Source organism: Theobroma cacao, chromosome 10 (assembly GCF_053813885.1).
Source record: "Theobroma cacao isolate CCN51 chromosome 10, ASM5381388v1, whole genome shotgun sequence".
Lineage (NCBI taxonomy): Eukaryota > Viridiplantae > Streptophyta > Magnoliopsida > Malvales > Malvaceae > Theobroma > Theobroma cacao.
The window spans coordinates 24,271,432-24,298,922 of record NC_142648.1 but is presented as its reverse complement, the minus strand read 5'-3'; the positions used below and the strand labels follow the sequence as shown (position 1 = coordinate 24,298,922).

The 27,491-nt window shown below is 33.9% G+C and overlaps 1 protein-coding gene across 1 annotated transcript; it reads right to left on the bottom strand.

Annotated features, from left to right (window-relative positions):
• Positions 1-27,138, bottom strand: NRPC2 (nuclear RNA polymerase C2). Its single transcript, XM_018129546.2, has 38 exons — positions 27,014-27,138; positions 26,812-26,908; positions 26,593-26,714; positions 23,248-23,340; positions 23,006-23,078; positions 22,835-22,925; positions 22,691-22,743; positions 21,902-21,966; positions 21,097-21,202; positions 20,859-20,969; positions 19,686-19,745; positions 17,931-17,969; positions 17,672-17,722; positions 17,491-17,589; positions 16,728-16,787; positions 16,533-16,625; positions 15,602-15,706; positions 15,396-15,506; positions 15,140-15,256; positions 13,542-13,658; positions 12,362-12,442; positions 10,709-10,813; positions 10,551-10,631; positions 10,330-10,461; positions 10,192-10,236; positions 9,562-9,639; positions 9,353-9,492; positions 9,137-9,227; positions 6,328-6,452; positions 6,107-6,242; positions 5,867-5,997; positions 4,560-4,685; positions 4,401-4,456; positions 3,468-3,538; positions 2,715-2,799; positions 2,519-2,622; positions 1,752-1,880; positions 1-653 (listed from the first exon to the last, which is right to left on the bottom strand). Exons 1-38 carry the CDS (start codon positions 27,058-27,060, stop codon positions 603-605), a joined length of 3,477 nt encoding a protein of 1,158 aa, XP_017985035.2. The 5' UTR covers positions 27,061-27,138; the 3' UTR covers positions 1-602.
• Between the last annotated feature and the right edge of the window lie 353 nt (positions 27,139-27,491).

Here is a 27,491-nt window from a genome sequence, read left to right as displayed (position 1 = left end):
TGGCAACTTTAAGCTTAGCATTACATATAAAATGGTTTTACAGATTGGCAAAGAGAGGCACAAATTGAAAGCCTTTATTAGTAACTTATTCTTCGTTTTTACATTTTGAGTACAACCAAGACTTGTATCATAATCAATACATGCAAATCATGCCCCTTATACACTACCCAACGGCTGCCAGGGCTTGAACAGCTCATCTTTGAGAAAACTCCTTACTTTTTTATTATAAGAGGTGGTACAGGTAGGCTAGCCGGACCATCCACAATAACCCCCTTCTACTTCAGCTGCAGGTAATACATGGACATCAACTAATCAGCCTGAACTCGCCAATACTCTTGAAACATATCTTTTGGATGACACGCCAGTTCTACAAAATTAAGAATTATTCCGCGCATAAAAACGGGCAGCTGCAATCTTCCTCCAAAACAACAGCCAGCCGGCTGGAACATTCCAACCATCTGTTTTTGAATCACTGTGTAGCTACATTTCATAACACATTTGCAATGATAGCTGGATATGATCCCAAAAATTCAATGTAACATACCAGCTGGGTCCATTATCTCCGGTTCATAAATCAAGATATTAGCAAAATTTCCATCAGATCAAGCCTCTGATAGTTTCAAACGTGGCACAATGTTCATTGACTGGAGTTCCTGAAAGCATGCCATGAAATGGTAGGAATGTTACTAGGAGAGCATGAGGAAAACAAGGAACTGAAATCATTGAGATCAATACATAAGAAACCACGAATACAAGAAAAGAAAAGGCATTCAATGATCATTGGGCTGAATTCATAGGAAAACTGGGATAAACTCACACATGAGAAAAGTAAACTAAAAAGTTTAAAATCTAAAAGCATAAGGTTTATTAGCCAGCATACAAAGCGCTGAACAAAGAAACTCAATACTGACTGCAGTCATTAATGCATGCTAGTAAAAGGTGGAAATGAGACCAGTAAATGAATATGTTAAAATACCTTGACTAACTGTAGCAAACACTAGACTAAAAAACACTAATTCATTATCCAAAATTCTGACAATTTATGGAACATTACTGAAAGTTTGGAACAAATAGATAATGTTTTCTTATTAAATGTTACATGAAACTGGAAACCTACTGATTGACCTCCTATGACACCACAGGTTTGCATTTGTACCATTTTCAGCTGTAACTCATTGACCAAGCAACAGCAGGAAAAGAGCATCATATGAATATTTCAGCTCTATGCAATAAAAACAAATAAGCAAATTGCTTTTACAGTTAAGTCCATTTCTTATATATTTAGAGCAGAAAGCTTAAGAACATAAGTGATTTACAATTTCTTGTTCCAACCACTCTTTGGCTAAGGACTCGACTCCAATGCCTGTTGTATTAGATGGTTCTAGAAGATAAAATTATGTAGGCAACAACTTAGGTTGGATGCCATGTTACTTCTACTTTGAAGAAGGAAACGGGAATAATTGGCCAAATTAATGAGCTGTCTGCCCCTTCAACTGAGGCAGAAGTAGTGAAATGCATGCCTTTGACTACATGGTGCTGACTAGGAGTGGGACTAACAAGTCTCATGTTAAACCCTTAAGGCATCAACAAGTGGTATAGGAACAATGAAGCTCAATAAACAAATGCCCTTGAAGCCTATTAATGTAGATTGGATGTTTGAGTTAAACAGGTCCTTGTACAACGTAGTATATCTATTAGTCACATAATAATTTCAAACACCTCACTGGTACAACAATGTTTTCGAAGTTTACCTGGATCAAAAGCTTGCATGCGTATGGTAGCTTCATAGTAGAAACATTATCGCCATTTTTACATGAAGAACAAATCCCAGTTTTCAGCTTATGGCTGTAGTATCCTAACAAACCACATTTTCTGCAAACCTGTTCCAAAGATGGTTATTATAAGATTTAAGCTCATTAAAATCAACAATCTCAGCAGTACAAAACGTCAGAAAGGCATCGCACTTGTCCATTTACCAGAAAATGACAGATAAATGGCATTCACAAGTACTGAATGATTTAATGTTATGAAACAAGAAAATAACAACTATTTTTAAACTGAACTAAAACGTTTTGATAAGAGCAACTTCAATAGGAATTCTGCTACAGGTTTTCCCAACTGCAAAAGCAAGCAACTTTTGCAACCTGTGGCTGTAACAGACCAAATGTAATTCAAGAAAGCAAGAAGGCCAAATTTTCACTTGTTATAGCTGGGATTGGATATGATGATAGTGCAGTTGTGCAAATACGCTTTATCGACTGGATGTAAGCAATGGAAGCATGATGAAGTATATAAATGCTTGAGTGAATTTTTCAAACAGAACATGGAGTAACATGTGGAAAAAATTATGATATACACAAGCACCAGAGCATTGTTAATTTTGCTGCTATTTCTGGAGCAATACAAAAAAACATTGTTGTATATTCCAATGTTTGAAAATTCTAAACAAATCAGAAACGGCACATGCATGTAGAATTTGATACGTTAATTTGCAACCACCAAAAGCATGATCAAATACCTGAACTTCAAAAGGATCACTGGAAATCATCAGGCGCTCGAAAATCAACATGCTAGCACCATAAGCAATTAGACAATCACGTTCCATTTCTCCTACTCGTAACCCTGGGAAAAAACACACACTCTTATTAGAACATAATACTTCTCAAGGTAAAATCAAAAACAGAGAAATTTATCAAACTGAAAAAATGAACAACCTCCATTTCGAGCTCTCCCTTCTGTAGGCTGTCTAGTTAGCATAACTCGAGGCCCATTACCTCTGGCATGCATTTTGTCAAGGACCTAACGGTCATAAATAATTAGAAAGGAAACAAAGTATTAGACAGAATGAGGTAAGCTAAACAAACATAAAATGCTGTGTGGCATGCAACATCAACACATCAAAGTAATATACTAAAATCAAAATATCTTCAGCTTGAGGCCCTATTAAGATAAAGGCATCTCACGTGCTTAGTATAGGGTTTAAATATAAGTAAGGAATGAAAAAGGTTCAAAATTTTCATTTACGAAAAATTGAACATTTTTGTCTTCTTCATGATTAGAAATTCTGAACATTAGGCATGTAAGACTTCATATTTGGCTTTACTTCTTTGTTCAAGAAAAACAATGAGCATCAGAGAATAAAAGAATAGAAACAGGGAAGGAACGTCAGTTGTTCCATGGATACAGTCTGGCCATAGACTGAGTACATGGTGTGACACACAAAGCTATATGCTTTAAGTTCAAGTGATAACCAAGTTCTTTACACTACGCATTATCATGTTTAGGAGCAGGACAGCACAAGAAGTAAGGCAGTTTGTCATGCCCAGAGCCATAAGTAACCCATAATTCAACATTCAGTGTTATACACAAAGAAAGTCCAAAACAAAATAGCTGAAACAAATTCTGGTTCCAAATCACGTTACAGGATCAACAAAGATGTACAACAGCATAAAGAATTGAACTCTAACCATATGCTTCAACTTCTGGTAGTAAATTGGTCCCATAAAAATATATGCTTGCAGTGGACAACCTGTAATACCTGAAGAAAACTTAGAGATGTCGGTATTCTATCATTTCAAAAACTGATATCAGTATATAGAATATCTAGAACAGAGAAATAATAAGTTTGCAGGATCTCAAAGAATTATCCAAGGTCACTGATTAATCCAGAAAGGTGCATTAAAAAAGGCCCCTGAATAACTATGGTAAAGGTAACACATAATTCTGCCTTCCAACTGATTATGACATTCAATCTGATTTACTCCATTCTTTTAATTGCAGTGACAAAATCTTCAGGAATTGGTCATGTGTCATACTAGAGTTTGAAAGTACATTTCAGTGGCTAAAAGGTCAAATCAAGAACCTAAAATGCACTTCTATACAGTGATATTGACTGAAAAGTACCTTCCTGAAACATCTGAAAATATAAAAAAAGCAATTAGAGGCCTCCCTCTCTAATCTTTAATTACTTCAATTCTCTATTTTCTGTTTTTATCTTCTTTGTATATCATTTATAATCATACATGCATCGACATCCATATGCACTTATAAATTCACTATCATATTGATATTTTTCTATCAAACTATAACTTATTGTCAGTTGGTTTGTCAATGAATGCCAAAACAGATGAATCCACATCACTAAAGATGGGTGTCAATAGGGATAGCTTCTTAATATCTATTCTCTTGCAAAGCATTCAATACATTTGTGACCTCTGAAAAAATAAGTTAGAAACTCTAGTTATTTTTATTTCCAACTGTTAACATATTTAAGATGCATTATTAATATAGATTACATTATTAAAATAGGAGACGTAACTCTATTAATCTTGCCACCTCCAGGAGGTTTCAACTTTCAAGAAAGGGGGAGAGGAAGAAGGATAAAGCATAAGCAGCAAAACCTGAATAAATGAAGTCCTTGCCATTGTAGCTAAAACCATGCTTGATGAGGGTTTCACTGTTACAAGGATGGGAAGTAAAAAGAAAATGAATTTGCTATGCTTGGAATGAACTGTCATTGAGGAGGGGGTAGGGGTGGGGAAGGAGGGTAGGTAAGTAACCTTATAGCTTCAACCCTATCCGCATGACCACTAGGCTCCCCAAAGGCACTACCATAATGGAACCTACCACATGATACTCCAGCTTTGCCTCCAAGAAGCTCTATCATCTTACCTACAGTCATTCGACTAACAATAACAAAAAATTATCAATATGCATCAATCAACAAGTTAAAAGCTTGAAATGCTAACTGAATATTGTGAACAAAAATCAATACCATAACATTTTGAACAAGAACTTTATGATTTGTGACCAGCATTTGCCTTTCTGATGGAAAAACACAGAGACAGGCATAAAGTAACACATGCTCGTACAAAAGGCACAAAATTTTGTACTGTTTAAACATACATGCTCTTTCACTGTAGTCATGCATAAATATGTCACAGAGGTCTAGGAAAATAGGCTTTTTTTTTAAGAGGTCTACGAAAATAGTTGAAGAAGGGAGGAGGGGAACGAAACAAAAAACAAAAAAAAAAATGATGAAATGTCTTTAACTAGCTTCAATGAGAATAAAACTCAGTAGGCTTTGCATTATGTTCCATGTAACTCTTTCATATTTTAGCCATACATACTTCTTTACCCACAATTAAAATATTAAGGGAGAAAAAAGAGAGAAAGGTACACCAACCTGTTTTGCCTTCATATCGAAACAGTAGCAACTGAAATCCTAGGTAAAAATAAAAAATGCAAGAAGAGAGTGCAACACGAGAACTGTGCTAATAGCTCACCCATTCAACCCCCTTTACACCTGCACCCAGGTTGAAGGACCGCTTATGCAGAATTCTTATGCATTTTATCTTGATTTTTTAACTGACATTACAGTTAATAACCTACATAAATATTTCTTTGATTATAGCAGGACCATCATTCTTCTTATGCATGCAAAGTAACCCTCGGAGAAGCAAAAGGCATTCCTGTGTTTTGGCTGTACATGCAGCTTAATGGGACTTGTAGTTCTCTACTAGATGCACCGACGGTAAATGTTATATACACAACCATGAGCAAGATATAGCTCACAAAGTAGCACATGAATTCAGGAAGTGAATAACTAGCTCTTTTTATTTTTCTTTCAGAAGGGTGGGGGGAGGGTTCATGCTTAAGTCTATCCACGATGTAATTTAGTTGTTAATGCATTCCAATCAGCCCCATACAAAGAGGTATTAAAAAGAGAACACTTTCTCAGGTGTTTTTCAAATTCTAAAATGCATCTTTGACAGACAGCAGGAGTTGGAAAAAGGCTGTAGGGGTGAATACCTTAGATTCTAATTATTGCAATCAAAAAATTACACAACTAAGAAAAAAATATTACCTTGGAAAACCATGAGGATTCATAATTAAATCAGGACAAATGCCACGCTCAGAAAATGGGAAATCTTCCTGCTGAATGATAGTGCCACAAACACCTTTCTGGCCATGTCTGCTACTAAATTTGTCACCAACCTAAGTGAATAAGTATTAAAAGAGCAATGAAAAGAAAACAAGAAGGTCAACATTCAGTTTTCTCAGGAAAGATATGAATTTGTGATGAAGGAAAATTAATATTGCCTACCTCAGGTCGACGTGTATGGCGTATTAAAAATTTAATAGATAGATTGCTGTTCCTATCAGTGCAAAGAGCAACTCTATCCACCACACAAGACTCTCCTTCAGGACCTTTGTATGTTTGCCTAGCAGGTCTATATGCGCTGCATATCAAAAATTGGTAAGAAACATACAAAGAAAAAAAAAGAGCAACAAAAGATCTACCGGAAAGTAAAACAATTAACTTACCTATCAGGTAGAGATTCTGAAGATACACGAGATCCTCTTGTATGAATAGAGGACTCCTTATTAATGTAGATATCATTTGGTCTAATAATCTCCCCAGGAGTAGCAATTCCATCATCATCTAATATCTACATAAAGAACTTCACAATTGAAACTTGATGGAAATTATGAAATAATCCAATTTAACCAGAAACAGTGCTTGTGTGCAGAAAGGTACCATGGTTAAACTTTTCAAAAATTACAATAATGAGCTATATTTCAAAATTATCCATTACTCTTGAGAGTCTGAGTAGCGTAAAACAACAAAGTTTAATGTGCTCCTCCATATGTAGGGATCCAATAAGGTGCAGAAAGAAGGGATTTTAGGAAAATATTAGGAGGTTGTTAGTTAATTTTCACTGTAAGAAAACTAAAACCAATTAGCCATTAATATTGCTTCAGCTTTCTTTGGATTTGCATCAAACAATGCTGGCTTCCAACACAAAAAGTGTTTTCTGACAACTTAAGTCTAAAGAGGCACTTCAAACATCAAACACAAGACAAGTGTCTGTTTCTTCACTACTACCAATTGCATCCTCATTAGATTTTATGACCTAGCAAAGAATTCAAAAATTGTACTGTCTTCTCTGAACAATTCACCTTTGTTAAGTGATGATGAAAATAATCCCACATTAAATAAATTTAAGGTAACTTGGGTCCATAAGGAAAAGAGAGATCTCTTCACCTATTGCCAATTGTTTTCAATTCGAATGCTTCATAATGATATTTGACATAATTTCACAAGTTTAGCCCCCATTTGTTGGTGCCTCCATAAATAGGCATGTTATGCCAACGTGTTAAATCCATGCCATGATAAAACCATTATCTCTACAGTGTAGATGCCAGGGGATAGGTCTATTTTCCTACACATGAGGGAGAGTGTTAAGTGGTGATTAAAACAAATACGAAATTGATTGAATGAGTGGTATCCTGGATCCTTAAATAGAAGAGAGATACTGTCAATTCACAGTCAAGTGGTTTCAAACTGGAGACTCAGCAAGGTATGAGAGCAAGCTCTACCTGTTGGCCCCTCCTGGATAGCCTTGCTATGCTTACGTGTGAAGTACATGCCATAAAATAGGCTCATTATCCTACACATGAAGTATATGCCACATGATAGTTCCTATATCCCTACACATGAGGATGAGTGCTAAGCGCAGTGGTGATAAAAATAAACCTCACATTGACTAAGTTTGGGAAATCCAGATTCTTTAAATAAACATAAGAGAGGTTTCTTCACCTATTACTAATTGGTTTTGTGTTCAATGCCTTAAAATAAATTTGATAAACTTCAACAGCTTCTTCCTTCTAAAGGTTCATTATTCTAGTTTGAAGTCTCTATACATATCTTCAAAGAATCAAGCAGCTGACATATTCCTTTTAATTGCATCATCTAGTTACTCCCAACCTGCACAGCTTATAATGACGTGAGGCAATGACTACCTTCTAACTTAAAACCAGTTAAAGTTGGACATAAAAGAGACAATTTACTTTTTGATTCACCATTGAAGCATATGATGTTCAGGGAGTTAAGGTTTGATCCCTTTTGGGTACCAATCAAGCAAACTATAATAGAATGTGTGGAAGGTGAAAGGAGAAGCATACTTATCAAAAAAAGAAAAAACATGAAAGGGGAAGAGAGTAAAGGTGTGAGAGGGAGAGTAGATTTGAACAGAGCAGAGGTAACAACTTTCTTCACTTGTACAAGGAAAAGAGAGTTAACTGCAGGATTTTGCATTTTATTGCTGATAAAATTAAACATGGTCATATTCTGCATAACAAGGCTTGTCTTTCCAATTTGTCCTCAAATGTGCAACCATGAAATTTCATACTTCCCCTTCAAAATAAGCTGACTCACATTAACCATATGCATGGAAACAAATCCATATATCCACCATCCCTTACAATCACCTAAATTGAAATTAACTCTCATAATCAAACAAATAATTCATGTAACTAAATCTGTATGTTTATGTATATATTATACTTAAGTACATGTAAAACAAGCCTCCGCAACAAAATCCTTCTCTCGGACCATTTATGTTCAGTGTCTTAAGTTCAAAGGCAATTGACAAGTCAGGCATCTAGATACATACCAGTAATTGACAGCTACCTGAGTCCGAGCAACATAGGTCCATCCTATAACTCTATAAAGTATGTTAATGGACCCAGATCATTCACAGTTCTCATTGCTTTATGAGTGGAGATGGGATATCGTCCACGTTGTGTTTTATACACTTTAGCAGATTTTTACTTTATCTGTCACTGATTAATAAACAAGTAAGAAAATAGAAATCTTAAAGAGGGTTTATTTTCCAAAGCTATCCTGTCTACTGAACAGATTGGAAGTGTATATAAATTTAAATGCCATCTCCTGAAGGGTAAATTTAGAAAGTGAAATAATTAAAATTGCCATCCATTATGTGAGGAGGGACCCGAAACTGATCAACCAACCTGTTGAAGCCAAGCGTAGTCAGCTCCGGTTAGTTAGTCAGTTATAGCCTACCCAATGCTCTCACCTAGGAGGAAGTATAACATAACACATCACAACCAACAGAATCCTAGACTACTACAGCTTGATGTAGGAAGAGGACATAAGTTACAAAAAATATACTAATATAATAACAATGAAGAATAATTTAATAAAGATATGATGTCATCAAACAAAACAATTGTGTGAACAGACCAAAAATGCTTTTAAGCAGTGGAGATGTAAGAAATACAATTCATCATGCAATGGGGAAAGTTAAATAAACGTATCAACATTTATTACCTGCATCCTTTCTGAACCAGGTCCTGTTCTCTGTGGCCTAAGTATTCTATCAGATGCACCAGTTTCATATTTTTGATTAACGGCAGAATACCTATTCAATAGAGAATAACAAGGATAACAAATATGTGATTTGCTAATTGCCAAGCCATCCAGGGATAGAAGGTGCAATCAGAAGAATAAAGAAAATGTCATCATCAGGGTGAAAAAGTTGCATACCTTTTCATCACAATACAACGACCAAAACCACGGTCTAGAGAAGACTTGTTCATGACAATTGCGTCCTCTATGTCATACCCACTATAACTCATCACAGCAACAGTCGCATTCTGACCAGCTCCAAGCTTATCATATCCAACCTGAAAGCAAAGCAGTCAATTTACAGGACAAAAAGGTGTGCTATAATCAACAACATACAGACCACTGACCAGTTCAATTGTCCTCGTTGTCAGTAAAGGCCGCTGAGGATACACCAATAGATATAGTAATGTGTCCATCCGGCACAACTACAGCATAAAGAGACCACCTCAGCGAAGAAAAAAAATTGAAAGAAATATATGAACAAAAGGTTTTAAGCTAAACTCAAACATATGAAATGAAACTAAAAACTAATAAAATCTAGCAAGGAGACATATCTCAGCATAACATTCCTAATCAAGTTTTAAAAGTAACAAATCAACAAACAAAAAGCAAACAAGCAAGAAGACTTTGCACTAACTGCAGCATTTGGCAAGTAATCGTTACTTTTAACAACTCAACACCTTAAACGGATAAGGCAAAAGCTTATCTCAAGTTTAGCAGAGAAATTTCTCAAAAACAAAGTCATCTTTGTATTTATATGTGTATGCGAACCTATAACTTGCACAGTATGAGATCAGATTATTAACATTTAAGTTAAGCAGAACTTATGGAAAATAGTGGATGCTTGTTGTAGACTAATAAAACCTCCATAAATTTCTTCATGCATTCAAGGAAACTGTATTGTTTAATGAAATACAAGGACTCTTTGCTCTAAGGTACAAATAAAGATTAATAGAATACTAAATAATATGACTTGCCTGGTTATATGCAATATTTCCCATTGCTTGCTTCCCCATTGCACACTACACATACACAAACATTTAGAGAAGATGAGAGCAAAAGTTACAGTTCACAGATATGCATCGTTCAATATAGCAGAAAGTAACGTCAAAAACCTGATAGGTATTTCTTGGTGACTGATTATGATGAGGATATGGAATAAGCCCAGCACAAACACCTAAGATCGTGAAAGGCTCTATCTCGATATGGGTTGTTTCAGGTGTAGCCTCTCCTTCATATAAAGCAATCTATAAACAGATAATCATGCTTTCAAAAGTCATTATCTATAAACTGTAACATCAGAATGTCAAACTTTTAAAACATTTTGGAAACAAACCAGAGCATTGTTCTCCTCATTGACATCAAGATATTCAATCAATCCATCACGTAAAAAGTCATCAAAAGTGCGGACTCCATCCTTAACGAGCAAAAAAGTTGAATTAGTTTTGGAACAACATTATTCTCCTTGGATAATATAGGAAACATAACTCATACCAATAACTCCTTCATATGGTGTTCTTTGATCCTTGATACTCCCTTGTCAGCTATTACCAACGGTCGACACACTCGACCTCCATCAGAAGCAATGTAAACACAACGCTGATCAACATTTATTAATCATGATCAGTAAAATATTTAAAATCACCATTAGCCTGTAGACAAAAAGAAAAAACCCAATTCACACAGAACACAGAAAAGCACTAGTGGATGCCTACTCTCTAATGTCAATGTAATCACAGCACATGAATACAATTTAATATGGAGACAACAACAAGACAGTTCTCAAAAGGATCAGATTAGAACATGGACACAGTGGGACTCAGAATTACAAAATATATCCATCAAATGATGACATAGTGAAGCCAGCCTTTTAAAAGGGGGAGGGGGGTGGGGATTATTTTATTTATTAATTAAATCAAGACATGTTACTCAAGGACGCATCTGACATATTTATCCCTCCTAGATCAGTATGTCTGAACTCTTTTCAGTATTTTCATCTCTCAAGCCCCAAGTTGATTCCCATCTTTCCCAAAAATATCTACCCATCTCTTGTTCCCTGATTGCATCTTCCCCTTAAGTGACACAATTTTGAGCAATCTGCCATCATTCATTATGAACTATACCCCTAAAAAGACATGTTAATTTCCAGAGGATCAAAGATATAAGTCTTTGGAACCTCAAGCACCCGCAGCTTCTCTGAATACCATCTCATCACATAATTATTGAAATAAAATCTTTCATCTTTTCTGCTTTGCTCTGTAGGTTTTTTGCTTTTTGATATTCTCGTGATAGTTGGGAATCTGAATATTTATTCATGTAATGGATTCTTTGTCTACTTTGTACCATTTATTTCAAATTCCCAACCCCTCTTAGATACACATGTTTCAAAAATTACAGAATACACACAAACATACACAACAACAAAGAAACATAGAACTCCTGTAACACAATGATAAGGCAATCAGAAATAAACACAGGCTTGTATCAGGGTTAATAGAAAAGCACAAAGGGGATCGACCAGACTTTTTTAAGTGAATATTTACAATAGTTCCTGCTGCTCAAAGGACTTTCTTGACCCTTACTTTCATCAGATTTTGCAAGGATAAGGGAGCTATAGATGGGAAACTATATCCCACAAACAAAAAGGCATAGTTCACTCATGCAAGATCATCCCCAAAAGAAAAAGTATAAAATAAAGATAACCCAAAACCATATGTCCACATAGGATATGACTTCTCTCCATTACCTTTTGGACCAAAAACAATCAATTACACTTATCATCACCATTAATGTGTGTAAAATGCACAATATATGAGTACAGCATGCAGCTATGGATGGATGCATTGATTATTGTTACATGAAAAAGTAATAGAGAGTATCTAACTCAAACAACCTATCCTTACCAACTAGCAAACAGAAAAGTATTTACTCCAAAGATTAACTTGACTATATAAATTCTGGTAAAATCTAGCCATTTAAAAGGAAAAGCTGAGATACATTTGCAAGTTGACCTTATTCTTGGCATCTGTATAAAGTGTTTATAAATGCAGACAGCATAATTATAGAAACTGAATGAAAATGATATAATTTGAAGAACAAATATCAAACTCAAGACAATTGAGTAGCTTTAAAGTGAAAGAACATTACCTGCTTCTCATTTACGAAGACACTCACAAACTCACCAACTTTGCCAGCTCTCCGCAGCTTTCTCATAGCCACAGCAAAATGCTACATAAAGGAAAGAGAATATTATTGAACTAGTGGAACAAAGTTATTATATTATATTATATTATATTATATTATATATATAATAAATTTTACTACACAAGTACACGTGTAGGAATTGAAAAATCATCAAGAAGTTCCTAACAGTCTTATGTTCTGAATATAAAATCAATTGTTCAAAGATTTAAAGAAAAATTAATTTATATCATGGAGCGGGTTAAACGAAATAGAGGAAAGTTTTAAAATGCTACATAATCAAAGTATACCTACCAAGCTAAAAAAGAGAGGCTACATAATGAGACAAAGTATTTTGCCTTAATGAGAGAGGGCAGTTAGAAGCTACATGCTTATAAGTTCAGCATAGCCAAAATAAGTTCATTGTGATGGATATGTTATAATAAAGAAAAAAGGACGGAATAAGATCTAATTTGGCCAAGCTGCAGCTGCAATAGAAAGTGCTTTTGAAGTAAAGCTTTTGGACAAGTACTATCAGAGTAATTAAAATTACCAAGATTTCTTTCTTTTCCTAAAAAAAAAATTAATTATATATTTTTATCAGCTTTTCACTTAGATCTTTTTAGAAGCTTAAGCTTGGGATCTCAAAGCTTATTACAGCTTTTACGGAAGCTAAAGGCTAATAGGCAGATCTCTAGAGCAGAGGAATCCAGAAGTAGAACCAAACAGGTACTAAACAAATGAACATAAGACAGAACACATACATATAGTCACAGGTATGCACTGGTGCACGAGAGTGATTTAATGCAAGTAAAGGCTGACAATACAAAGTAGCAAGAAAATACTCGTTAACTCGACACTTTAAATCAAGCACCAAAGAGTAAAATTACATTATGTAAAAGTCTGCAACTAGATTGATATTAAAGTTTAGTTGACTTGGGCTGACTTTTGCGTACTAATATATAAATTTCTACTGACCAAGACTTCGTATCTCAATCTTTTTTCAGTGAGTATATCTTTACAGTAAGCACCAAAGAGAACAAACATTTGTCTAACAAGCTAAAACGAGTTTTAACATTATCGTTCAATGAGTTGACGTTCACATATATATATAAATAGTAGCTGCCTTTAAGGAACATTGGAGCACCTGTGGCCGTCTATGTTTGCCAAGAATGAGCCCATTTAATATAACTAGGAAAGAATTTGGTGTATGAAGCTCTTCCCCAGATAGTAGCTCCAAGTCTTCAACGCCCAAGCAATAGCACTATTACAGCAAAAATATACTCAATGAATTTAAAATGTAAACATACACGTATAGGTATGACTTAGGTCAATGACACATCAAAGAATTCAGTTTGAGATGCAAAACAATAATCTTCTTCAAATTTTGGATCTAAATTTAGTCACAAGCAAGATGCAATGTTGGCTGAGATGTCTTCCATATAATGCTCTACATTATTGAAATAATTTATTTCTTTTCGCTACGCTTATAAATTATAACTATAATAATAAAATGAGATAACAAATTTTTTTTAGATTATAACTAACTGATGACCATAAAATAAAATGTTAACTAGAATACCCATCAATATTTTGTGATCACTGATACACTATAAAAAAAAATTAAAAATTAAAAAAAAATGCAGAAAATAAGATGACAGATGTAATAGCAATATGATAGCCATGTATTAACATGGTATGAACGGTATTTCTGATATTTAGTTTCTATAGATGCATACTGACTGAATATTAAAATAATTAAAGAATGTATGAAATATATTTGTTACTAACTAATATCGCATCACATTTAGATTCATACTACTTCATACTTGAAGTTAACTTCTCTTCTTTATATGTATTTGTTTCTCTTGATATAAATCTCTTTTCTTTATTCTTTGTACTGCTCTGGACCTCACATTTCATCCTCTCCAAGCTCAATTATGTCTTTTCTTGTCTCTATCTCATTTGGCCTTCCCCAGCACCCGTCACTGCCTCTTGCCACCATCAACAATCAGCTCCACATTTAGGTTTTTCTTTTCCTTGTAACATTGCAGGTCTTCCTCTCTAAGTTCTTTCCTATTTTTGCTTTCTTTTTGAACAATTCTAGTCTTTTTTTTTTTTAACCCTTTCCCTCCCAACCTTTTTTTAAGCTGCAAATAAGAAAAAATTTACACAGATTCCAGCCGAATTTGGCAACAACTTTCTCTTATTTCTCTGTTTTTTTTTTTTTCTTTCACTTTTCAACTCATTCTTGGAAAGAATCAGTTATCAGTTATCAGTTATCAGTTTATTGATTCAATTTAAAAAGGTTTCTTTACTTCTTTCACGTTCAAATTCCTTGCATCCCTTGCAGAGATTTTCTATTTTTCCAAATTTTGAGATTACTTAATGTGATGAAACTACAAACCAAGTAACCAACCTGGAAAGAAAGAGAGGCAGGGAGTAATTTGGTTCTGGAAGTAGCCCAGTTCATATTTGAAGAAACATAGAAGCTCAGTAAGGTTAGAATTGAGGAGATACCAAAAAATCCAAATCAAACCAAAAACATTCCTATTATTTGATATATTTGTTTTATATCACCCATTAGATTTGCATTTTACTAAAAAAAATGCAGCAAATCAAAATATTTTAGCACCAAAGACTGCTATCATCAGTGAAATATCTCTTCAATATTTACTTTTAACATGATGTTATTACTATGACAACAACTTCACAGACAGAAATTTCAAATGAAAAAGTACATACCAGAGAAATCAAAGGACCCTCATCCTCATCAGTTGTAACATGAGTCATTAGTGCTAAGTTTTTAACCAGTCCACAAGCTTCACCTTCAGGAGTATCACAAGGGCAAAGCATTCCCCACTATAGAAATTTAAATGAATAGAAAAAAGAACTAGAAATAAATAAACAGGCAGAAACAACAGAAACTGAATATGCAAGATCCAAACAATAATGCATATAACAATGTATTTTGCATGCAGTGCAGAGACATAACCCTCACCTGGCTAGGTTGCAAGGCCCTCGGTCCACTTACTTTCCGAGACTTCTCAAACTGTGGTGAGACTTTTGTCATATAGCCCAAAGTCCCAATAAAGGATAACCTTGCTAGCACCTATCAGTACAAGATTTTCCATCAGTTGATTCCTTACCAAGAAAATACAAGGAAAAAATGAATAGATTAACACCAATTGAGGGAATGCAAAATACCTGTGTCATGCCTTTTCTGTGCATTTTGAAACGCTTTATATCGAAGTTACCAGTAGAAAGGGTCCTTTCTAGCCCAAACGTAATGGTCTCTCTACTACGTAAAAACTACAAATAAAAAAAATTCTTGCTTACAATGGATTCAGAATTTTTCTATGAAATGCAAATCTGGTAAAACAGATTCAACCAAAAATGAAAAGATCAATACAATATAAAATGCATATGGAGATAAAATACATATATTAATACGTAGAACTAGCTTTTACATTTTTGGTCAAATAAGCAATGTTGTTTTCCTAAACCTAGGCTATTCTTGAATATAAAATTCTTGGTAGAGCAACAAGTCTGCAAGTTTATCTTCATAATAGAAACTATAAATGAGAGGGGCTATTTACATTGAATGAGTCCTAATGTTGATTCCAGTTCATTATGCTGTTAGTGTGAAACACCAATTAAAACTTCAGACTGACTATGCTCTGTTTTTTGTCTTTAAACAGACAACTTCAGAAACCAGAAAAAGAAAAGCAAAAAAAAAAAAACTTGACTGAATACACAGTCAGACAAGCTGGACTTTCAACCAGTCTTGAGTCTTGACTCTGGTCTGACCATGACTCAGCAATTGTTATATGTTGAAGAATGCTCAAGTTTTGAAAGAATCTGCAGAAAGCCTAACTGGACACTAAAATATTTGACTCAACAGAGATAGTCATCATTTTCTGCCATAAAAAATCTTCCTTCATGATCCATAACTCTCCTTGTCCATGCCCTCCCCACATCCTTAATTCCACCTACCACCACTTCAAAATAGATTGATTTTGCTAAATCCCACATGGTGAAAGACAAGACTTAAAGCATGAGTAATTCCTAAAGCATCCAAAATTGCATTGGCATATGAAAGAGCACTTGTTTTGAATATACTGATTCCGCCACTTACCTGAGAAGGGTCCAAAGCACTAGATCTGCTGGGCTTTGATAACACGAGATCAATCATCTTCTGCACTTCGCTAATCGTTGTCTTGAACAAATCCTATTATATTAAGAAGTCATCAAGGACAGGAGAGAAACATTGAGAACCACACAGCACACTTACATAAGGTTTTCAGGAACAAAGCACAATCCTGAACAATACCTCAAAAAGCAGAGAGATTAATTGTCCTGATAGCTCTAGACGCTTGTTCCCCACATAATCCTATAAAAAAGGGAAAACCATTATATACCAAAGCACAAGTAAGCTTACATGCATTACTGACTAACATATTCATCAATTTCAATGTTTCCAGAAGCTCCTTGAATTCATGAATAGATAGGATCTATGACACACCATGACACCTGCTTTGCTTCACAAACATGGAAAAGGAATATAACAAATACCAGTGAATTAGTATGAAGGATGGTCCGGTTTCCTGGCATAGAAATCCATAAGTAAATATGCAATGCCCTGATGCAAAATGCTTTAACTTAAGGGTATGTGGCTTTCCTTTTGTTCATGGGTAGCCTGGGTCACAACAGATAAAGGTTATACAGTACTTTGACTAGGGGATTAAAGATTCTGTGGCTGCAACTTTGAAAAGTTGCTCCAGTAAACTTAAAGATGTAATCTTCTGAAAGAGTGAGTAGGCACAGGTTTAATAAGATAGAATTCTAGTGCTTAATATTAAGCATCTTATGATAGATACACACTTAATACTTGTATACATATAGTCAACCTTTAGATTTGATCAATCAAATCCTTCTAGTAATATTTTTGAGTTGAAGTTCTTGCTATTTGCAGAGTACTTTCCTAGTTATACAGTAACACAATAAGGTTGACTCTCTGACCAAACTTGTAGTGCCTCCACACTGTCCAATAACTGAAAAACAAATATCCATTCACATTGAGTTGAACCAGCTACCTTGTCATCCATCGCATCCTTATTTAAAATTGCCTCCACCATCCTTCTCAGCATTACCGCAACATACAAACATTTTGGACGAAAATTATTAGAACGCACCTAGACAAAGGAGAAAATTATATGTAAATAATTGTTGATGTCAAATACTGCGATTGAACTCAAATTCTGAAACAAAACCTACTGGAACGTTGGCAAGAAATACATCTCGAAGGATAGACAGAGCTCTTCCTTCCTACAAGAGAAAAAAAAAAAATATATATATATATATATATATATATAATATTAAAGAATAATTAACTTGTTAACTTAATTTAAGCAAAAAAATGCCTACAGCATAGAACTTTTTTTCATTTTCAATTGATCAAACGCTCTCAATCATGTGAAAAAAAATAAATACACATGGATATTTATGCAGAGAAAGACTAAGGAGGAAGAAAAACCTTCTCAGATGCAGGACCAGTGTACATAACTCTTTTCACCTGCAAAAGGAAGCAACCAGCATGAAAATTTGAACCAACCAGAAGTATCTGAACAACAGTTAATACATGGCAAAAGGGAAAACACAAACTAAATGGTGCATCAACACTTCAAATAGACTCCAATTTATTGAGAAAGCTTTCATAGGATACCAAACAAAATAAGGTAATGCTTACAATAACGAGAAAAAAACATTAAAAATCAGGATATTCAGCCAAATTCTACTGGTGAACAGGCATGCACAAAGCAGGGGATTGAACTGATTGGAGGAAGTACGAACACTTGAGTTAATTGTGACTCATGAACTAGTTGATTCCCAAACAAAGAGAAAGTAGAGTAAAAAATTAACACAAACAGGGAAAAAAAAAAGCGCTTGTCTTACAACTACAGCGACCTTCATGGAGTTAAGAAACTCCTTGTATAGGGACTGCAAATGGATCAACCAGAATGATCAGCCCAAGCTTGGTTTTGGTTCAGTTAACTTGCCTAATAAGGCTAGTCAGAGTTAGCAGCATTTAGTGTATACGGCAGCTCATTTTTATTAGCACATACTATCCTATAGGGACTCATTGGCAACAGCAATGCATTTGAAATTTCTGACAAGTCAGCATCATCTGATGCATGTGCCTCCAAACAGTTCAATATAAGCTGATCTCTCGTCCCTGAGTTGACTTCATAGAAACAGGGTTTCAATTGTCAGAGAATTAGCCCAGCAAAGCAACTTTAAAGGAGCACTAGGAAATATTTTTCCTCTGGCTTGAGGCAGACTAAAATCATGAAAGTTAGAATCATAAAAACACTGAATAGAGCTCATACGCACAGAAAAAGCTGAATTTTTACAAGGTTAGTGGAGCTCAAGGTTAGCTTACAAAGTGAGCAGGATAGCAGAGCTGAAATTTTATAAGGGTAGTGGAGCTCAAGGCTAGCTTAAAAAGTGAGCAGGATAGCAAACTCAACCAAAGAAAAGACCAAATTGCCAATCCTTAATGTAAATTAAATATTCAACGTACAAGCCATGTTGAAACTTAAGCTTCCTTAGCATACACCAGTCCTAATCCTAAACATCTCAGTGGTCTAGGATTAATTTTTACCATTGTTCCATAAATCCCCCATTCCTAACCACCCTTCACAATCTTAAAACATCAGGGCAATCTAGAATTAATGTTGTGATAGTACTATAACTCCAATAATTAATTCTACTTTCGGCAATCTATATTTCCTCCCATGTTAGTTTAAACACCATTTTTTACATTGATTAAGTTGAATCTTAAAATCAACACAAGAGATTACCAGAAAACAATAACGTGGAGTCCTTTTGGGAAATATTAAATAGAATCACATGCAAGACACATGACTTAGAAAAATAGCAATAACATTCTGGAAATAACCTCTAATACACATAATGGCACAAAAGTTGGTAAAATTACAAACAAAAGGACATCAACATTAATCATATTCCTAAAGTGTCCTTCATAATACTTATGGATTTTATTCATTAAAGTAAGACTCATACATTCATTTATAAAATAAGGCACATCAAAGAATTTTCATTTTGAAAACGTTGCATTAAAGTAACAAATATCTGCAGATTACAATCAAAGTGAAATAAACACATAAACATCGACAATAACCTTGAGGTTCCATTTAGTGCATTGAAATCTAGACATAAAAAGCCAAATTCATAAGTTTTATCTCAAAAGTAAGCAAGAGTAGTGAACCTTCGTCTCTAGGTACTCCAGTGCTTGTTCCTGAGTATAAATGCCAACTCCTGCACATTCCTGGAAAGAAAAAAATTAAAAAATAAAAATAAAAAGAAGACCATTTTGTGAAGACAATAATGACTCTAGAAAAATTGAGAATACAGAGTAAAAACTTCTCAATACAAAATTAAAATAACAAATGGAGATGATTTTCGTGATGCCAATGCTTAACAAATAAATCATGAAATGTATCACGAAAATGAAACACATACATCATGAAATTAGTTCAATGAGGATTTTGTATACAATAATCAGTGTCCATAGAAGTAGAAGAGACTACCAAGTTAGGTAACAATCTGATCTAGAAAGGAGGGAACAAGATTTTATGAAATGTCAAAACTAATTGAGGCCAACTGATACCAAAATCACAATCCGTGTAGGATCAGACATTCAATGACATTGTGTAGGAAGGGATACACGGACAGAATGCAGGATTTAGAATGGACGTGCTTGTGGAAGAGTATAGAACATAAATTAAAAATTACTGAGAAAATGTTATCGAATGCATAGGATATATGTTAGAAATCATAATTTTATTTCTGAAATCTAAATGCTGCTCAATACAAATTAAGGTGGGCTTTTATAATAAAGGGTGGAGATGAGATGCTTTTCAATTTTCTTAAGAAATCTTGACAGCTCAAGAATCCCACCAGGAGATCTGCATAAGGTTCTCCATAGGAGTTTAGAATTAAATCCCTCTTTCAAGACTGTTAGAACTAAATCCCTCTTTCAAGACTTTTACCAAAGTCCTTTTCTGTCCCCTTCTACCTCATTTCTATCACACTCATATTTACTCTTTTGCATTGATGCATTTCATAGATCTACATTGCAAATGAAATAAACCATTCAAGGCACCCTTCCCTCAACTTCCACTTCTTTATCAATCAAATCATTTCTAATTTTGACATTGCATTTGTACTGCACCTATATCCCATACAACTGTTATTAACCAATATATAGATATTGTCTGGATAAGAAAATATACTCTATCACTATCCCCTTAGTAAGAAAATATACATCTTTAAACGTTCTTTTAATAAGCATTCAAGCAATTTGCAATTGATATTTCAAGAAGCTATTTACCAATCTTCTAAATAATACAAATTACAATCAATTAACCAAATAGCTTACCTCTATAGAAGGCAAAAGAACGGCATTATAATGAGGATCTCTACCAACCATCTGCACAACCTCTTGATCACTCTCCATCCCCATTGCCTTCATGACCACCATAATAGGGATCTATAGAAAAATAACACTCAGCAAAAACTGAAGTCTAATAATGTAACACTAACTAACACTTTCGGAAAAAAAGGAAAGAGAAAATAAAGGAAACTAAAGATGGAGAAAAAGTAAGATGCAACAAGACCTTTTTCACAAATTGATTGAGAAGTAAATATATCTTTTCTTTCTCCATCTGAATAACTGTTTTGCTTTTTGTTGCCTCTGAACTGCTTGTCACAGATGCATTTATACTGGAGGCAGAGAACAGGAAACAAACAAGATATTCCATGTAAACAAATCAAAGATTCAAGTAGTACCAACAGAAATTAGAACAAATGCGGTAGGTTTAGGAAATCGACAAGAATATAACATAGTGACAGCTAAAATAATATGCCAGAAGAAAGACATATTGACCAAGTAAAAATGCCAACAAAATAATTACAGTCAATTTGAAACCAGAAGCCCATATTTGCTCATCCCAAATGTCAAAATGAATGCATAAATACTCTATTTATTACATAAAAGCATTACATTCTAAAATTTCATTGCAGCAATTATAGTCACCATTTTCTTCTCAATCAGATCATGAGCTTCAAAACATATTTTCCAACAAGCAGCAATGCTAACTGGCTATAAGCTAGACCAATGTTAATTCATTATTAGCTAACAAACTCTCTGATGGTTAGAAAGCAATGCAACATATGATGAATTAGATAATGACTTTAACAACAACTAGGCAAACGACAAACTCTAGCCTCTGTTCTATGTTCTTCTACGCCTCACTTACAGTAAATCCTTACTAGCACACTCGTATGCAGAACCAAGAAACCACTAGTATTCTATATAATAAAAGAGCTAAGGGAGTGGAAGAGTCAATCATCAATCAAATGAAGAAGGATCAAGGAAGAATCAAACATTAGAAAGGTGTAAAAAAGGGAAGAACAACTCACTTTCCCTTCTTGTCTGCATCAATGATTATTCTATTCTTGGAAAGCTGTTCCTGTATTAAAATCACCTAAAGACATTGGCAGAATCATAATACTATAATTAAAAGAAACTATCAAGAAAGAGAACAAGAAAATTACAATAATGAGAAACTATCATGAAAAGGGAAATACAAATTCAGTACCAATGAAAAAAGAATTTGAAAAGGAAAGGGATAAAACATAGACAACTGTCAATAAGCCTATTCCAGACCAATCAAACTCATGAAGCACAACAAATGAAGTAACAAGCACATAAAAAATGTGCTAGTGTGCAAAACAAGTACTGAAAGTAAACAAATTATAAAAATCCACACTTTAAATGCATTATTCTTTTTAGATTTTTTCAGTTGTACAATTTATATTAGTATAACAACATTTAAATGATCACTTGATCCTCCTATCTAACAATGTCCAGAAAAATACAATCAATTGTAACTCTAAAAACCAAAAAGATCAGGATCCTTTTCTAATGGGTCCCATCCAAAGTACTACAACAGAAGAGGTAGAACTAGAATAATTTAATTAAACAACCCTGCTAATTTCTTTTATATTTAACCATTCATTGTACAATTCACAGCCTACTTCACTACAGATTTCTGGGCCACATGAATATTAATTGAATATTATGTATGGCAACAGCTGACAAGGTAAAAGCATGTAATAGTGAATGAGTGAGCATATTAGTGACAGTGCTATTGGTGCACATGTGAGGCAAGTAAAAAGAAAGCAAACAATCAAGATAGTTTGAATTACCTTCTCTGCTCCTTTAATGACAAAGTATCCTCCAGGATCAAGGGGGCACTCACCTAATGTCAGACAATGAAAAACAATAAATATAAAGAGGGGAAGGGAGTGAGAAAAGCAACTGCCATTATTCTGAGTTCAATGAGTACAAACCAAGCCTCGCAAGTTCAGCTTCGTCTTTTCCATATAACACACAGCAACAACTCCTTAACATGATAGGCATTCTTCCAATAACAAGATCATTCTGCAGGAACAGATTTCGTATTACATCCAAAGCACCTATCAATACACATTATACACACATCATAGTAGCATCTGATGTACCTTTTCCAGTCTAGTTTTCTGCCCATGACTCCCTTGAATGTACTCTATATTGACAAATATCGGTGCAGCATACCTGATAATTAACAGCATATTAATAATATAAAACAGACCAACATGCACTAATCCTCATTATTCTATTAGTTGTTATCACAGCAGACAATATAACAATAACAATCATGCCTATATGAAATAGTTCCACCTTGGAATTAGCAATGCATTTAGAAACAACAATTTGTACATACGTCATGTCTGACAACCGGCATGTATGGGGATTTATTTTTTCACTGACTGCATTGATCGTCATGGAGGGCTCACCAATTCTAACATCTTTAAACCTACACCGCAACACATGTTAAGATTCAACTGGAGCCGAAAAAAAGTGCAAATCCAAATCATACCATAGAATACTTAATTTCCTCCTGAACAGATAAGTCATAACCAGAAGTCAAGGAACAAAATACAAGGCAACCACACTAATTCAAGACAGTAAAAGAATCAAGGCTCAATTTGGTTGTTATTTTTACTAACTGCTCTTCGCTTCTTCAAAAGTTACTAAAAAACAAAATCCTCATATATTGATTACAAATGAGCAATTAGATAAACTATGACACGCATTCAGATATAACCATTCCACGTCTATTACATACAATTAAAACTGACTTAGTTTTATTACAAAATTGAGGCCTTATTGAATGACATTAGTCATTCTGTTCTTGAAAAAAATTTGGGGGGGGGGGGGGGGGGGGGGGGCGCAATTGTTTTAAATTTCTAGTGGAGAGAGGAAAATTTTGTTTTGCTTTATGGAATTTTATAATGCATTAGGTCTGAATTTCCTACAAAGAATAAAGTTATCAGTGCAACACTTTGGGTAATTCTGCTTATATGTTTCTATCTCTCCCAAAATGTCATTCTAGACAGCAGTATGGTTCATATGTCGTTTCACAAAATTTAGGGATACGTACGCTCTTTTAGTTGTCAAATGTGAGCTGATGTTGATTCTGAATGCATTCTAACACCATGTTTTGCAGTTCAAGCCAGAAAGAATATGAAGAGAAACAATATATAAACTTGAAAGAAAAATGATTGAAGGGTATTCTTTAGACCTATGAAAGGAAGAATGTAATGAACTTAATTGTTTATTTGCTCTTAATCCTGCCCAAATGTGATCTTAGGATTGATTTGGATTGTTTTGGAACCCTGGGATTGTAGAAACTTAAAATTTTACAATCTGGATATTATGATTTTAGTAATCTTGATTTGATAGAATGATGATGGGATCTTTCATTTTCTAAATGAAGAATAATTGCCTTCAAAGTTTTTTAATTGTCACTATTGTTTAAATAGACTGAGAATATGTTTAGATTACAGATTAGATTCACTTTGATGAATTCTGGTGAATGTTCGGTTCCTTATTTTTTTTCTTTTTAGTTTTTAATACGTTCTGTTCAAAAGATATGACAAAGAGCAATTATTTGTTCCACAAATGAAACAAATCCTTGAAGCTAATGGCCAAGATCCCTCGGGCTCTGATACTTCTGTTGTCATCAAATGGTTAGTCGATTTGAATGTTATTTTATCATGAGATGAAATAATGCAGCAAGAGTTTAGAAACTGATGCTTCAATATCTGTTCTATTGGCAGCCTAGATATGCTGTTTTAAGGACCATTGGAGTAGTGTCCAATGCAGTGGTGATTTGGAGCTTGAAGGTAACCACTATTCTTGCGAGAGATCTCACAGTGAGGCAAAAAATACTACCACTTACTAATTCTCTGACATTAATAACTTTACTTATTGAAATAATCCGAGTACAATTGTAATCAACTGGCATTAGATAATGTTTTTCAAGTGTAGTCAATTTAGCATTACCTGTTAAAAATACACTATAAATATCTTCTTTAATCTCTCAATGTTCTGCCATCTAATGGTTCATATCTTTCCCTTCTTCCTAAAAATTTTCAATTTTCAGTTATTTTTTCTCTTCCCATTTTTCAGTTTGCCTTTATCTTCTTGCATCATATATAACATATATGGAAATGTGGATTTACTAAGTTGCCTTTGAGTCCTTTGAACAAAATATTCTTTTATGATGGTCTGATGTTGGAATGTGAATCACTCTATGTTAACTTGGTAGATTAGAACAATTTGACTAGTTAGGTTCTTCTTTTGATGGGTGTAATCAAATATCCACAATGAAGGTTTTGGAAAGTTGGTGACACTTGATTGTTAGTTTGTAACATGACAAAGCTTCTTTATTAGGAGAAGAATAATTTTTTGACAGAGTTGTAGTTTTTTATTGAAGTTATCTCAGAGCAATGCTATTGATCCAAATTTGAAGTCATAAAAAATTCTCTCCCAAAATCCCACCCCCTTCTCCCTCTCCTGTCTTCCTGCAAGTGATAAATAGTGGTTTGATGATACTTTTTGGTATCAGTTTAAAATTCTGATCTGCCTTATGTAGCTTTTCCTCTCTCATTATAACCTATGGACTATTGTTTTATTTGTTCGTTTTATTTGTTGAGACTGATAAAATAATAAAGAAATAAAGAACAAACTAGATGTTCATGCAAACATCTTGCATATCCATTTGCATTTCTAATTACCTACATCTGAGTGAATTTTAGATTTCAGGAGCACAAAGACAATAGGTATTATTATTTGTATGAAATATTTGTATAAATTGACATATTAAACAGACATCATTTTTCAATCATAACATTAGAGCTTGATTAAGTGGGATTTATTTTTCTGGATATTGATATTTGCTTAAAAATTTAATAAAACTTTGTTAGTATAATATCTCCTTTACACGGTCATTCATGCCATTGTTTCATTTCAGGTAATTGTCCAACAAACTCTTAACTTATTCTATATATGAGATACTTTAGGTTTGAGCAATGATAGTTTACCTATTGGCACCATGTCAAATTTCATTGTTGATATAAATCTTTGGACCATGTCGCATCATTCTAGGTCCATATCATTGTCATTTGAATCATGGAAATTTGAGACTTTTTTGTATTTCCCTTTGGTATACCTATATTTGGTTTCCATTATCATAAGTTGAATTTCAAGTAACTAAATAAAATTATATAATATTAAAATTTTTGAAAATGAACATACATTCTAATTCCATCACTAATTGCCTTTATTAGAACTGGTGGGTTTATTTAGTTGCTTACAAATTGGTGCATATTTAGGTGACAATTTGCATCAATTTGAAAAAATTTAAAAAGTGTTACGTTATACATATGTATTGAAAGTAGATTAAGTTAATATATATTATGAGACTAGTAACAATTTCAAAATGAAGCACAAAAAATGACCTTGCAACATTGAGTGGGCACTAATGAAGTAAAAAGTAACATCCTGCATGTTCTCATTCCAAAAAATCCATTCTTTTACTTCTAATTACTCAAAAAACATTATATTAACTTTTAATCTAAACGTGCTTTATGCTTTTCCGGTTCTGAAACCACAAAAATAATAAAAATAACAACCAAACAGAACCTAAAATGACAAGTTAGCAAAACATATAACGTACCAATTATCACCAAAAGAAATAAACAATACCAAATGGTTTTCAAACCTGAGGTAAATACTGGGGTCAACACCGGATACAATCCGGTCATTGGCACGGACAATCTTCTTTATTCCAGTATTAACAAAATAGTTAAATGAATCCAAGTGTTGCTTCACTAATCCTCTAACCTATAAAAAGAAGAAAAAAATCTCAAGAACCCATAATTTATTTCAAAAATATAAACTTCTTTACATACACTAAACACCAAACTACCATCAAAATTACCTTTAAAAACTCAGGTAGCAGCTGAAACTTATCAACAGCTGATTTTATTGGAGCAGCAAGCTTTTGCTTATCAACGGGCATCTCAGAAACATTTGAACTATTGGGTTGTACACAAAAAACAAAAAAAAAGGAAAATCAAAGATAGAAATGACAATCAAATTATACATCATGAAATAGTAAAAGAAATGCAAGAGACACGTACTTATTGGTGTTGTTATTGAGAAGTAAATCTTCTTGCTTGAGACCCATTTTCTTCTTGTGATCAAAATGCTGTGGGTTCTTGAAATTTGTTCGATTTTCACAAGAGGATTGTTCAACTCCAAGAAAACCGCCTTTGCAGGGGTTTTGCTCTAAAACCCTCTTGCGAAGCTAAACGGGACGTTTCGGGCTTTTTCATGGTTCGGGTCGGGTCAATAATTTGTCCTTTTCCTATTGGACTGGATAGTTGTTCACGGTCTAAGCCCATGAAAATACGGGCCAGACCAAGCCCATTCATGGATTATAATTTTATTCTTTAAAATAAAAATAATATGATGTATTTTGTATAAATAACTTAATATTTTTAAATTAAGTTTAAATAGAAATACATTATTTATCAAATAATTAAAATAATAACTTCGAGCCAAAAAAAACAATTTACCATTTGCATCCCATTAAATCTTAAAGAGAAATTAAAATTA